The sequence below is a fragment of the Larimichthys crocea genome, chromosome XXIII (assembly GCF_000972845.2).
Source record: "Larimichthys crocea isolate SSNF chromosome XXIII, L_crocea_2.0, whole genome shotgun sequence".
NCBI lineage: Eukaryota > Metazoa > Chordata > Actinopteri > Sciaenidae > Larimichthys > Larimichthys crocea.
The window spans coordinates 19,591,383-19,606,306 of NC_040033.1; the positions used below are offsets into that span (position 1 = coordinate 19,591,383).

The 14,924-nt window shown below is 46.0% G+C and overlaps 1 protein-coding gene across 1 annotated transcript in view; it reads right to left on the reverse strand.

Annotated features, from left to right (window-relative positions):
• The window catches only part of tgfbr1b (transforming growth factor, beta receptor 1 b), a 54,464-nt gene extending 39,843 nt beyond the window's left edge, over positions 1 to 14,621 (reverse strand). Inside the window, exon 1 of the mRNA XM_027274176.1 lies at positions 14,530 to 14,621. Coding sequence (XP_027129977.1) covers positions 14,530 to 14,593 — 64 coding nt within the window. The 5' untranslated portion in view covers positions 14,594 to 14,621. The remainder of the gene's footprint in view (positions 1 to 14,529) is intronic.
• Positions 14,622 to 14,924: the final 303 nt, after the last annotated feature.

A 14,924-nucleotide genomic window follows, 5' to 3' on the forward strand; every position in this document is an offset into this window, starting at 1 on the left:
GACCCAGAGCTGGCCACGGCGCACCGCCGGGGAGGAAAGGCACCCTACAGGCGGCAGCCAGCGCCGGGGAGAGGTCCCACGAGGGGATCCTCCGCATCGTGCGGCTGTCCCTGACCCGCCGAGTTGCACGGAAGTTGCTGAAAAATCGCGGTGATCGGTTAAAATTGCACCGCCCTGAATACACGGGGATTTACTGAAGTTGCGTTGAACTCGCAATTGCAAATCGCAACATCAAGAATTCCTGGAGGGTAAGATAATCAGTCTCAAACCGTCGGGATGACAGTTATGATTTTAATGAAAGCACGCTTTTCAAGCGTTTAGTCCTCCCTCCGTGGAGAATGTTTCTCTGTGCCACTCAGGAGTAAAGTCCTGTTTCCAGGCTCTACAAATACAAAAGTTTGACATGAGGCACTTTGAATGATAATCAAAATGTTCAGTGCTTTGCTTCCCTGGGATCTGTAAGAGCATCGCTGTTAGACATTTCAAACACCCGTCCTGAATTTAACAACAGTCCCGGCTGAACCGTCACCCAGCTCACATCACAGACTCACTTCATCAGCAAGCAGGATGCCTCTGAACTCGACAAACCTTTTGAGGAAAACATCTCCCCTGTAGATGAAGCTGCTGTCAGGAAAGTCTCTGCCGATGAGGGCAAATAATACAGACTGACAGTTTTTATTATGAAACACAGGCAGATAAAAGACAGCACGTCACTGAAGCTTCTAACCAAACAGAAATAAAAGTGAGGCAACTTGTCCCTGATGGGCATGAAAAAAATCATTTTTTGGTATTTTTTTAAAAACTCTGTCTCTTGCTGTGTCTGGAATCAGAGTTTGTGTTTGCAGCAACCAAAGCCTCTTATTGCACAATATACACAAAAGGAAATAAGGGTGCTAGAGCAAAGTTTTCCAGTCCCGCTCCAATAGTTCACACTTTAAGTTGACATACCCTGCGACCTCCACCGCCAAAGCCTCCATTAACTACCCCCAGTTGAGGATCTGTGTTTTTGTCGCAACACCTGATTTGGCCTGAATCAGCCAGTACAAGTACGAGGCACATGTCTCCAGAACTTACTTCCTAACACTGTACCAAGCCGAAACCTGTGTCCATGAAGAAGATGTGGAAGTGCCAAAAACGGCAGCTCCTCGAGTGATCGAAGATCCACGTCTTTTAGATTAGCTGGGAGGTGAGAGGCAGGACTACAAACATGGCAGCAACCATGGCTTTTGAACCTTCATTTGATAGAAACGTCCAAAGAGCGACAAGAAAGTGGGGTCAGCGAGGGGGTCGGCATGCTGCAGAGAGTCACAGGTTGGAAACAAATCCTGGCCAGCTGTGGGAAGGACTTAACCTTTGTACATCAGGTGCGTACCCTACCAGGTGAGTCATCACCTGCATGTGAAAGATGCGTAATGGTGATGTCACATAATGATGCCTTTAATCAAAGTGGAGGGGAAAGGGGTGCAGCGCCCCCAACTACGGCTGCACGATATGGTCTATAACCAATATCTCGATATTTTTTAAGCTATATCGCGATACACGATATACATCTCGATATTTTTATTTCTCCTGTAAATCACCATGAAGGTTAAATTTAACCCTTTGATGCAAAAAATAACATCAGTAGGATGATTCAAGTAGACCCTTCTATTAGATTAGTAACGGCTGTGCTGCGTTTTAGCTGCGTCCTCTGCCCTGCGTCAACTCACACCGGGCACGTCTTGGCAGTGTAGCAAGCCGGCCGTATTCACGCAAGATCACGAGATCATGCGAGAATCCTGGGCGTACATGAGACCACGCAATAAACTGTGTATAAAGAAAACAACAACAAACAGCTGACTTTGCTTCTCCGACGTGGAGATTATAAAAAGCATCTGTTGTGTCATAAATGATTGTGTGTTTTTCCACTCCAACAATTAGTCTCATTGTCCATGTTGAGACCCTTTAATCGATTGACTGCTCACCTGCCAGCGGTCATGACGTAACGTTGATGTGAAGTAGTGATAAGCTACATGAACTGCGTACTGTGTTTTATTTTGAAAGGGGGCGGAAGTTTATTATGTTGATTCCTGTGTCGGATTTCCTGTCTGGTGAGAAGTGCTCTGTTGAAATTTATGAGGTTTAGCAGCGGCTCGTGTCAAAAATAGAAATGCTACGGAATGCTCGCGCCGTGGCGCGGAGAGACACTTCTGGGACGCTCCGCGACGCGCCCTGTGTGAGTGCTCTTATTGACTAGATTGGCAGCTGTCTGCTCCGGTGACCGTGGTGCAGCCGTTTGGCACATATGCCTCCGGAGTGGGCCAGTGGGCCTTGTCTCTCCTCACTTGATACAAAAAGTACGCATGCGTGCAGGGGATTTTTCTGGGTGGGCGGGGAAGTGTGCTGCGTGCTGTGAAGAGCACCAGGAGTGAGTGACACAGGCAAAACACCAGAGAATTAAATGCCGACGGCTTAAAACATTTACGTGACAAGTACTCGATGGTCGCGATATAGTCATTTCATACATCTCACGTAGAACAAGCCACGATATATCGAGTATATTCGATATATCGCCCACCCCTACCCCCACCCACAGCGTGCTATTATCTGCTTTACCAACAACACCTTGGTGATTTTGCAGTCACATGAGCGCTCTCTCCTCAGCCCAGTCGGGTGCTGAATTAACTGCTTTTATCACCATGGCGACCCCAATCTCTGTAACGAGATTGGCTCTCCTGTACGGTACGGTATTACTCTGAGAAACCCAATTGTTGTTGTTTTTATTATTATTAAATCAATACTTTATTTTAAGTGGAACTGCCCCCCCTCCTTTGATGAGCTAAGAGAACATGCTGCAGCGGCATGACATCTACTTTATGTACATTGATTTCCCAAAACTGTGTGTGTCATCTGAGACTTTACTTGAGAAAGATAAAGCCATCCTGAAACAGTCAAGAGAGGCTGTGTAGGGTTTTCTGATCCAGCTGGGACCAGAAGGGCAGGCATCGCCACGAGACAACACATCAAACAAGCGCTGGGTATCGTTCAAAGATTTCAATACCAGTACTGACACCAGCTCCTGAACACCAGTTTTATAAAATCCAATCCAAAGAGTTCAAAGGATGAGGCTGCCCTAAGAGCTGCAGCAAGAGTTTTACTCAAACTGGAGAAGTGGACTAAAATGAGCAAACCAATGGGATATCTCTACAGCATCGACTACTGTGTAGAACATATAAAGAACTGTCTAAAGGAACACTATTACAAACAGTATGGCAGCAATGTGCCATTCTTTTTTATCCATGCTGACATGTTTTTGTGAGAAATCACAAAAACATGACAACAGTAGTAACTGTGCCCACTTTCCCCCCACACTGAAGATGTGTCAGGAATCAGTGACGGAATCAACGCCATTGGCATTCATTCCTATCACTACATTTGTGGTGGCATGGTGGACAAACAAAGACTACATTTGTGGTACTGGGAAATAGCAGCAGAGTGAGACCTCTTATTGTCTCTGCGGCTCTGACAAGCATCTGCTGTGGAACTCCAGGCTCTTCTTTTATCTGCAGCATGTTTGCAGTCAGAAACACTCTTCTGCATGCCTCGGCTCCAGGTTATCATCGTTGTGTTGGCGAGGTGGTGAAGAGAGGACGCCGCCCTCCTGGTGGATGGCGTGGTGAACACACTGGCAGCCGAGCAGACACAGGTTAGCTGCACCGGCTAACTAACAAGCTGCACAAAGTTCACATAGTTATCTGTGCAGGTAAGCAGTGAGCCCCCTCTCTGCTCTGCGTTAGACAGCCAATCACTGCCAGCATTATTAGAGCCTGGTACAAGCACGCTGCTAGAGTTTAGGCTCAATTGCACATAGACATCACACCCCCATGGGCCGACATGTTACCATCCACATGTTGCCCTGCCCCCACTCCATTCCTTAGATCTTTTGTGTATGTGTGTGTGTGTGTGTGTATATTCCCCCTTATTCAGTGGGACCTTTCAGCTCCCAGAGTCATTTCCATAGGTCATGGCCCGACCCGCCCCATCCACCCTATCCCCCCATCCAGCTCCATTATGGCCGGCCTTTTGTCCATACCAGATGTGCTCTCTTTGTGTGTGTGTGTGTGTGTGTGTGTGTGTGAGAGAAAGGGGCCCACCGGCCCAGACCCGGGTGAACCTCCCTCTCGTACAAACACAGAGCAGAGCAGCATGGCTGCTATCTGCCCCGCTGAACTGTTTGTCCTTGTAGGTGGAGGCTGGAGCCGCGGCTCACGATGCGGTGTAAACCGAGCTGTGGTTCACACTGTAACACACAAACACACACAATTGTCCTTAGCGTGGGGCGAGGTGGAGATCGATTGTCAGTTTTTGGACAAGAAGGCTTGCTGGGAGGTAGCCTGATGAGGAAGTGAAGCGACATGCCACACTCTGCCCGATCTGCATCGACCTGAGAGGTCCACAAAGGCAGCACCATCTGATACACAGAGATTAGCATTCCCCTGTGTGTGTGTGTGTGTGTGTGTGTGTGTGTGTGTGTGTGTGTGTGTGTGTGCGCACGCACTGGTTCTCTACGTTATATTAGCTATCCATTGGCGCAAGAATCCCGTGCTGAAAACAGGGAAAGAGGTTGTATCTCTGTGTTGCATTTGCTGACAGCTGCATGAGCCGTGCGAGCTGCCTGCTTCATCACACAACATGAAATAAAGCTGATGCAGGTTTTTTTGTTCCCACAAAACAAAGAGGAAGGTGTGGACGGCTGTGCAGGGTGAGGACGGGAGGGGAGCGGGAGGCAGTGCATCTGTCTCCGCCTCTGCTCGCATAAATATGCAGCAGCTTGATCTCAAAGGTTAGACAGGCTGCACCCTGGCAGCTGCTCCGACCCAGACACCGTGTCCACACACACACAAACACACAGAGTCATTTGCGATAGACAGACCTCAAGGTAAAGCCCTTGATCACTGAGTCCAATAAAATAATCAGTGGTCTACACGCCCTCGTCATCTTCAGTGTTTGGCCACAGAGGTCACACTTCTAGACAAGGCAAGGCTGTCTTTGTTGTGGAGTCCAATCCACTCCAGCAGAAAAGATCGTGCAACTCATCGTTTCGGCACCACGGAGAGGAGGGCCTGGTTTATACCCAAGCACGATTCACACGGGCAGAGAAAGAGTAGTGTGAGATGTTTCTGCAAACATAATATCAATATATATTATGACACAGGACGTGTATGCAGGACTGCAGGTGCAACAACAGATCTTCCTTTCTGTGCCTTTACAATCTGTGTTTACCGCACACCTTTCTCCTTTCACTCAGCTTCGTCTGAGCCTGGGCGGTCCAAACAAACGACTACGTCACTTCCAGGGTGAGACGGGGATAATGGAAGAGGCGGGGGTGGAAGTTAATGGAGGCCAGAGAGAGAGGGGTGGTGCTGTTTGAAGCAGCTGACTCACAGCTCAGGCTCAACCTGCTGACTGTCTGGTTGGCTGCTCTGGTGCCTGGGCCCCCACATCCTACCTCCACCACACGCCGGGGTTTTTACAGGCAGCTCTGCTACGCTATGAGCTCTGCGCCCAAATAACTCCAGAGGTCGCATTTTCATCACGCAGCTGATGTTGGGCTTCACTGTTCTGCACGCCGTCTTAGAATTTCAATCAATGCGCCGTGACACAGAAATACCAAAGCAAGAAGAAAATACAGTACTTGTGTGAAAATTGGTAGTCTTCAGCTATCGATGTTGCCATCTGTCTGTATGCCTACTTTATTAACAACAACAACATATCCACAGCTGTTGATGGAGGTCTTCTGTGGTGTGTATCACATTACACCTCATAATGTTTACTAGAAAGAAAAATAATTATCTGACATGGTTGGAAACAGAAAGCAAAAAAAGATATTGGAAATTTTAGTTAGATCCAACAGGTATGTGAGGAGAAGTGTCATCCTTTTATGCTCCGTCGCCGTGGCGTACGTTTCAATGTTAGTCAATGTGTCAGCTCACACAGTCTCACAGCGCATAAATTCAGCAGAGCAGATTGTGCGGGGAAGGAAATCAGCTACAGAATACAAAATAAAACCCTGGTTGATTTTCAAAATAAAATACTCCGTGTTCATTACAAGAACACGTCATAATGGGCAGGGCCGACCTGAAGTCAACAGGTCAGAGGTTTTCAGGTGTCTTTTCACCCCATCGACACCATGGATAAGGAGAAGTTGATTCTGGAGGTCCAAAATCAACCTATCATTTATGACACCTCACATCCTTTTTATAAGGACACCAGAAAAAAGATGCGGTGTGGAATGCCATTGCAGGAGTCAAAGAGACTACAGCCAGCAATATCACACGATTATGCGTGAATTCTTGCGACGCTCGGTGGCTGCCGGAGCGGCACCAGTGCACATCACAAACACATTACGTGTGAGTTGGCGGACGGCGGAGTTTCCTGTCGTTCCAGAGCGGAGCCGTTCTGCAGCTGTTTCGCATGCAGTGTATTTTAGAGGTAACGCATGCTCGTCTTTTAGGGTCATGCCTCCTTCAATGCTGTGATTGGATTTGGAATGATGGGTCCACCTGGGCAGATAACTTTCCTCAGCAGCAGAAACAGAACAAACACAGGTTCCTGTCTGTTGTGTTCTAGCACCAGCCGTACACCACATTGTTGCTAAAGTTCCCAAAATGTACCTGACTTCACCATCATCACGACCCTGTCTCTACCTCCGACACACACATTCCTGTATCCAAACCCTGCCCGACAACAGGAAAGACGTTTGTTCCACACCGTTTTATTACCCTCCATTCATATGAAGAGTCAAACGGCCACTTCACATCCAGATCTGAAACCATCTGACTAGCAAATACAAGTCTAGACATGATAGACAAACACACCATCAATACACTTTCAGTTGAGCCATGACGTATCAAACCAAACATACTCAAAGAATTGGTGTCAGAAGCAGTCACCAGCCTTGTATTTGTCCAACCATTATTCATTAACCCGCCGCATATGAAGGCAGCACAGTCATCACAAAGTAGAATAATGTGAGACGCTGCAGAAAGACAACCATCTCCAAGTTTCTTGATACAAAGTGTCTGCTAAAAGGTTGAAGAGGTTTGTTTTTCTCTCTCCGTGCTCGAGCTGTCAGCTGTTTTTTCCCTCTGACAGAAGAAAACACAAACACGTGAAGGTGAAGAATCTTATAGACTGAAATCAGAGTGCTGTCTCCCTCACCACTAGGGAAGGGCGTTATAGACTAAAATATTTATCACCATCATTTCTGATATTTATCACAGTAACGATAAAAACAACCATAGATAAACACCAATTCAGCCTAATCTTTCTGACTACAAATCTATCACCAAAATAATAATAAAGGCTAGGGGGAGCTGGTGGTGGGCGTGTCTATACCTGCTGAATGTAACCGCTATGAAACAATCAGGAAATAACATTTTATTTCTCTGATTAATGACAGCTTTATCGAGGCCGGTGCTCGCTCACTGTTATTGTCTGTCTGTCTGTCTGTAATCATCGGACACAAATCAAATTAAACTTCTTCCTGTCATTATATTTTGGTGAGATATTACACTGGACTTAACATTCGGATTGGTGGTGCGGTGAGAATACAGGCCCTGGATGGAGATCACACTATACATTGTGAGCATGCTTCTGACAGATAACCTAGTATTCAGCTGTGGAAGCCATCTATTTCAGACTTCAGCTTATTGGTTCATTTTAAGCTTTATTTGGACTATTTTTGATACGAGGTTGCACCTTTAACCCTTTGCATGGCTGTCACAGTGAGCCTCCACTCTCCATCTGAACTCCATGAAATAAACTTTGCAGAGATACAGCTGCATTATCTGTGGGTCCCTGTCAAGGTTTCTCATGATTCTGACATCTCACAAATGGTGTTCCTACAGAAAGCCTCCAACAATCACAAAACCTCAGTGCAATAATAGACCAGTAGAATCCCATGGGTGAGCCCTGCAGTAAAAATCATTGCTGCTGATCCCATTGAACAATGCAGGGCTCCACAGTAATGGCCATCTTTAGAAATCGGCCTTGTTTGGATTAATATCTTGCACAGTTGAAATATTCTGCATTTCCACATTACATGATGAATCATTTGTAGATTTCTGACAAAGAAGACAAGTTCCTGGAATGATCTGAACATAGATAAACAGAAGGAAGTTTGACAAAACTAGAGCTTATTTAACATCTAACTTATCAGCTAGCCATCTACTGTATGAATACATTTTCATGTGCTGTTTGCAGGTTAAACATTAATACCATACATTACATATATTTACCCCATAATACCATAAAATATACTTCACTTCATGTAGCTCAGTTGTGTGTCTTCAATAGTCTCTGTGTGCTCGGGGCTCTAAAGTGTGGTCCAGGTACAGAAATCACCTGTGCAGGTAGGGGGCGTGGCCTCAATTGCCCTGCAGTCTGGTGTGCTATGTGCATGTGATGGAGGAACAGGAGATATTCAAGTGGACCTGCATGAAATCTGGTTGTTTTAGTCAAGATGATGCTCAAATATATTTTATATACTAATTCCTTCCCATAAATCTGTTAATTCCTATGAAAACCATCCAACTTTGAAAATTCCCTGAATTTTGCCACCCTAATTGTAACATTCTTTGATGTCATTATTAAGATGATGTATAATGCCAAAAGCCCCCCGGGCAGCACTTTTGGACAGTGACTAGAACTGCTGTGACTAAAGATGGCAACTATATTTTCAGTTTAAGCAACCAAAGACTGATGACTGGCCGCCACTTTTAAACATTAATGTTCAGTCCTGCCATGCTGGGAAAAAAAAACTGGTCACCTAGTTTGTTGGTGACAGGGAAAAAACTAAATTTAGTCCACTGTGACCTTTACAAAAAAATACAGACACTGACTTCCATTTGCCTTCAAAATGGTCCCTCATTAGAGGCACAGTCACTTTACTGAAATGCCTGCACAAACACATCAGACAGAACTACATAATGACATTCAGTCAAAGTCGCTCCATTTCTTTGACAGAGCAAACGCCGGGTTAATACGGCGCGCTCCGGCTCTGTGGAAGAGGCTTTGGGCAGAGGCTTGGTGTTTGAGATGGAGGCTTTTTTTCTGACACAAAGCCGAGGCTGGAAAAGAAATGCTCCAAAGAGTTCTGCTGCCGCCTCACCTCTGCCTTAATTCAAAGCACCTCACTGTGACAGGAGTGAAACAATATATCACTTCACTGAGGTGGGGCTTCGCTTGTATTTTCGCTGGAGTAATGGTGCATTCAATACACACGGGAAAGACGGCGTGCCAATTTCTTTGTACCTGATGGATACAAGCACTGCATGAAAATACTGTTCACCAGCTCTGAACTTCTTCAAACTAATACACCTCGAAGTATAAGTAACAGAAGCTGATCAGGTCTACCAGAGTCGCTCTCATTCTTACTCCCACCTGACATGTCCAAGCATAACGTTTGCCTCTCACAAACACAGAATCAGCAGTAGAGCTTGTGATTCCCTGGCCTCCCCGTGAAGGAGAGCAGAGTGGGGGGCCTTTCATTAACGCATTGGTGCCTTTGAATCCGTTGGCCACTGGCATGGCTACAACCTCTCAAATTAGTCGTGGTTCCTTGCGCCGGGACAACGGGCGTCCAGGGTCACCCGCATGCCTGGCATTCCTCCACCGCTAGTACTGACAGCGGCAGCGACAGCACCCAGAAAAACAACGCTGCACAAGCATTTCGTAGAAAACACACAACAGACGCACAGAAAAATGTCCCAACGGCTGGAGGGGGTGAAGGTGCGTGAACTCTCAATACTGTATTTCCATACAGTTTTTACAGTGTGGAAATAAAAAACAGCTCTACATCTGTTGAACCTTGTGAAAGGGAGTGGCCTTGATGGAAGGTCCCATGACCATCCGTGCACTGAAAAATATTCCTCCCTGATTTATTTTCTCTAAAGAAGTGAACACTCGGGTCTCAACTACAATTTCAGTGGGTTCCAACATCCCTGGGACTTTCAATGAATTTTAGTGCATCAATTTAAAGTTTCAATGATTGGCAATGACCCCCAGAGGACGCTTTAAACTGGCTCTGACCTGCTTTGAGTGGTAGTGGAAAATGACAAAAATAAGAATGTTTCATTTTTCGGTGTGGTTTTAAATTGGGTCTATGTTAATTCCTCAACACAACGGCACCTCATTTCACTACAGGCTGATGATGAACCATGTTAATGCAGCCACAAACCAAACACGTGTGACCGCCAGGCTTCATGTTTTCACATTTCTCGTTGGTTCCATTTTTGACTTTACTGGCTAATTACATGAACTGACAACACTAACATGTTTTACCTGCCACATCATCCTCCTTTCTGCTGGAGTAGGACTGCAACTTATTATTTTCATCACTGACTAACCTGACAATCATTTATTGATTCATCATTTCTCTATACGTGTTTTTTCTAAACTCTGAGGTAGGGCTGCACGATATGGCCTGTGACCAATATCTCGATATTTTTAAGCTATATCGCAATACATGATATATATCTCGATATATATTTGTTTTGTTTATTTCTAATAAATAATAATGTCATTATTACCTTGATAGCATTGTAATTGCTCAGAATCAATGTAGAACAGTAGATTTACACTTACTGTATGAGACACACCTCTTTTTATAGCATTTTAACACTTGTCATATTTTTTATGAATTTTTAATATATTTCATAATGTACATATGAGCACTGAAGCAGTGCAGGATCATACTTGGCTTATGAGACACACTTTTTTAAATCAAATTTTAACCATTCTTCATATTTTATAAATAAACCTTTAATACATTTAACACCCACGTCTTATTTTGAAAACCGGAAGTGTCCACACGCTGCAGTAAGCTCGCGCTGACTTTCCCAGTTTTCTCAAAGTATTTGACATAAAGTCGCAATAAGGGCGCACTTGAAAATATTGGAGCAGCTGACGTGACCACGGGAAAACGAGAGACGGCTGGCGTGACCGCAGTTGTTTTTCTTCGGAACCAAGTCGTCCGTCTCCATCTTCAATTAACTCGCTTGGGCTCTTCACTTCTCTCCTCACTTGATACAGAAAGTACGCATGCGCGCAGGGGATTTTTCTGGGTGGGCGGGGTAGTGTGCTGCGTGCTGTGAGGAGCACCAGGAGTGAGTGACAGGCGAAACTCCGGAGAATTAAATGCAGACGGCTTAAAACATTTACGTGCTTTAAGTACTCGATGGTCGCGATATAGTCATTTCATACATCTCACGTAGAACAAGCCGCGATATATCGAGTATATTCGATATATCGCCCACCCCTACTCTGAGGTGATGGTTATGTTGTTCTGGGATATCATTATGGAGCTGCTCAGAGACAAGCTGTGGACACGTAAGACAGCTCTCAAATCACGAGAATGACACACAGACAAATGAAAGACAGACATAGCTCATATCAGAAATGAGAAGGTGTATTCTGATGACAAAGTGTGTTGCAGTTTCAGCTCCAGCTCATGCCTTGTATCATTTCCTGTTATTTAATCCATTCAAAGTGCCAGAAACACTGGAACTTCCCTACCAAACAGTGAATGAGCACTTTATTGGCAGAGCGTGTCTCCTATATTGAGCTGACGGCAGCACACCAGCCCGACTACATGAGGTTACTGCAGAATCACTGAGCGTGACATATGATGGCATTACTCGGGATCATTTTCGCTGGCTTACAGTCTCAAACTGAGTACTTTTGTTTGCTTCCTGAGATCCCAAAGGAGTTTTTTTGTTGAGATAAAGGGACACTCATTGTGTGTTACACAGAGCATTCGGTGCTTTTTGAAATACGTGGGCTTTAATAAGAGCCCATGCCTTTCAGCATGGCCTTTTTGTCAGACTTACACCCTGACTGCTAGTTAAACTGCTACAGTCCATCACAGTCATCACTGTATCTTATAATATCATCAGGCCTCAGAATGAATTGGCTATTAGCTTCTTCCTGCTCCAAACTGTTGTTATCTCCACACGGCTGGTACACCTCTGGACATTCATGCTTATTTCATGAATGTTAGAACCAGCAGCCACCACCCTGGGGCAAGAAAAGCCGAGATAACATCATAAACTGATTCCACACACCCTCTGTTGTCAGGGACAGTCATAGTTGATTTGGACTCTCCCTTGACAGTGGCTTGCATTTGACTGAGAGTGCTGACACACACGATAGCAGCCACTCCAGCTAAATGTGGCCCGTTTACTTACTATGCCTGAAGGGGGCAGGGGGAGAAGCACAAGACTCAGAGCGGACAAATGAAACTGGAGGGTGGGATGGCTGGAAATGGATAGAGGGGAAGGGGAAGGGGGGGGTGACAGAGCGTGAGGACAGAGGCTATTAGGCGGGAGGATGGGGAGAGGAATGGTGACACCACCTATTTCAGCCCACTGCCAGCAGTCGGATGTGTGTGGATGCTTTTGTGTTGTGCACTGCTGTGTGTGTGTGTGAATGCTGCTGAAGCAAGTGTGTGCGAGCTGCAGGGGTGTGGTTCCTGAACACTGAGCAGCAACGTGACACGAGAAGGTGTAAATAACAGATAATAATCATAATAAAATCACATCTGTACGTCTCATACACAAGCCTGGATATTCATGTTACATGCATAACAGCTGCACCGCACGCCGGCTCTCTGACTCTTTGATTCTAATCTCTGGGTCAGATTATCTGCATCGAAAATATTGGATTCTTTTCAGATGTAAATGATGCTGCTCAGCCGTGGACCCACGCCATGACAATCCCATTGCCGGACAAAGAAAGCGGAATTCCCAGCCTTCGTGTGTGTGCCTGAGCCAACATATCAATTTAATAACCAGCCTTCATCTGAGGCAGCGGTGGGGTATGTGAGGACACGGTGGTGCTTTTGGCGTGAGATCTTTATGTATGCTGTTTGAGAAGCATGCTCCTCCACTCATACACACACACACACACACACAAAGGAATGTCACACAAAGGAAACGCATGAGTCCGCCAGTCAATAGAGGAAACAACACTATTTGCTGTTTGTGTACGTGGAAAATCAAAGCCTTCTCCTTTTGCAATATGCTGACCACTAGAACAGAGTTCCGCTGCTCAACGATAAGAAAAAAAATCTCAGCAGCATGCAGGCAGCAGCTCCATCAGTCCGTTCTCTAACGAGGAGCTACAAAACGCCCGATCCGATTCACAAAAGCTTGCGGGGAATTCAGCAGCGCTCATCGGTCACCACAAAGACAATCACACACGACACGGGATTCTACCGAGAGAGTCTTCAGGAGGCTCCCGTCGCTTCAGCGTGAATGAAAAAGACACCGAGCGGCTCTTTAACGTTTCAGCTGCAGTCTGCCTGCACTGCAACCACACGCAGTCCACTTCAGAGCGCGAAGCCGCCTTCAAAGTGGACTTTTCTTTAGTCCAATGCGCCAGAACACGGTGAGAAATACCTTCACGGTAGCAGCGAACCGGCATATTTAAACGGAGTTTGGCGTACACTGAACGCTGGGTGCCGTTAAACCGGGAGGATAAACAAGTACCGAACATCTCCTGACAGCGAGCTGTTTAACCGCGAATGTCTGCGGGGCAAACCCCTCACGAATACGACCGACGTGAACACTTCTTACTAGAAAACACCGTCACTGCTCACACACTACACCGTGTGTGAGGTACGGACAAACTCTGTCACAGTCCAACAAAGCTAACAGGCTAACGCGGTGTGTCTGTCAGGATGTTAGCGTCCAACAACAAGTTAAAGCAGCAGTTACCGGGCTGTTAGTGAGCTAACGGACTACACCGCGGAGTAAACACGGTGTAACATACGTTCACCATACTCCACAACCAATGTTAGCCCGTGAGAAGAAGTCAGGAATTTTAAGTTGCCCACTTTTTTCCCCCCCCCGAGAGTCCAACGTGTCTGAGCCGGGCGGTCATTGTCATTTGTTATCTGACATGATAAAACAGTAAGTGATGGACAAACGTGATGTGAAACGGCGAGAGATAACGGCCACCTGGAAAACGACAGCCCCAGGGCAACACAAACTTCACTTCAACTGAAGCTATGCGCCCTAAAAAAACACGCTTCAAGCACAGGGTAAATGAACAACCAGCGCTCGGCAAAAAGCAAACATCCACTTATGATGCTGCCAACTTTGGGTTTGCGAAACTGGGGACTGTTCCTCCGGACAGACCTCCTCTCTGCTCTCTTCTTTGTTGGCAGAGCGGAATGTAAAAGCTGCAAGCCGAACAGACGCCAGCTTTGATCCTGAGCTATGGCCGTTGGCCCCTTTTAAGCCCAATGTGACTTTTTAGCTCCCTGCTCCTTTTTTTCCCCCCACAGACAATAAACATTCCTCAGACAGGCAGCAGAAGCCTGGCCACCGACCCTGCGCCATCTTAGTTAGACACACTCTGTTCTTCAGGCTTCTTGAACAAAGAGCTTTTTTCGAGCGAAACTGTCCGGACACGACAGTGGAACTTTCTGGAAACACGCGAGAAACACAAAACACAACCCAATGCTGTCCGTTTAAGAGGACTTACCGGTATTTTCTTGTATCCTTGTCCAGAATAGGAGGACGACCAGAAGGCATGGTATTGCATCCATCGTGGCTACGGACCAGACTGACTGCCGAATGCTAACTTCTCCCAGAGCTGAGGAAGGTACCCGTTGATTGGCCGATAGAGCCACGAGTCCCGCCTCTCCAGCGTTTTCTCGGCGGAAGAGCGATAATGATTGGCGGAGAGACCTGCCACACCCCGCCCCACTGTAGCGACTCGACCCCTGCTGTAAACAAACACTGTTGCTATTCACTTTATAATCATTTATACATTTTTTCAGGTTGCACTTTGATAAGAAGATACATTTTGATTTAGTAGATGATTAGTTCAAGTATAATCTTTTGATAACATATTAAAAACAAAACTGATAACCTCAA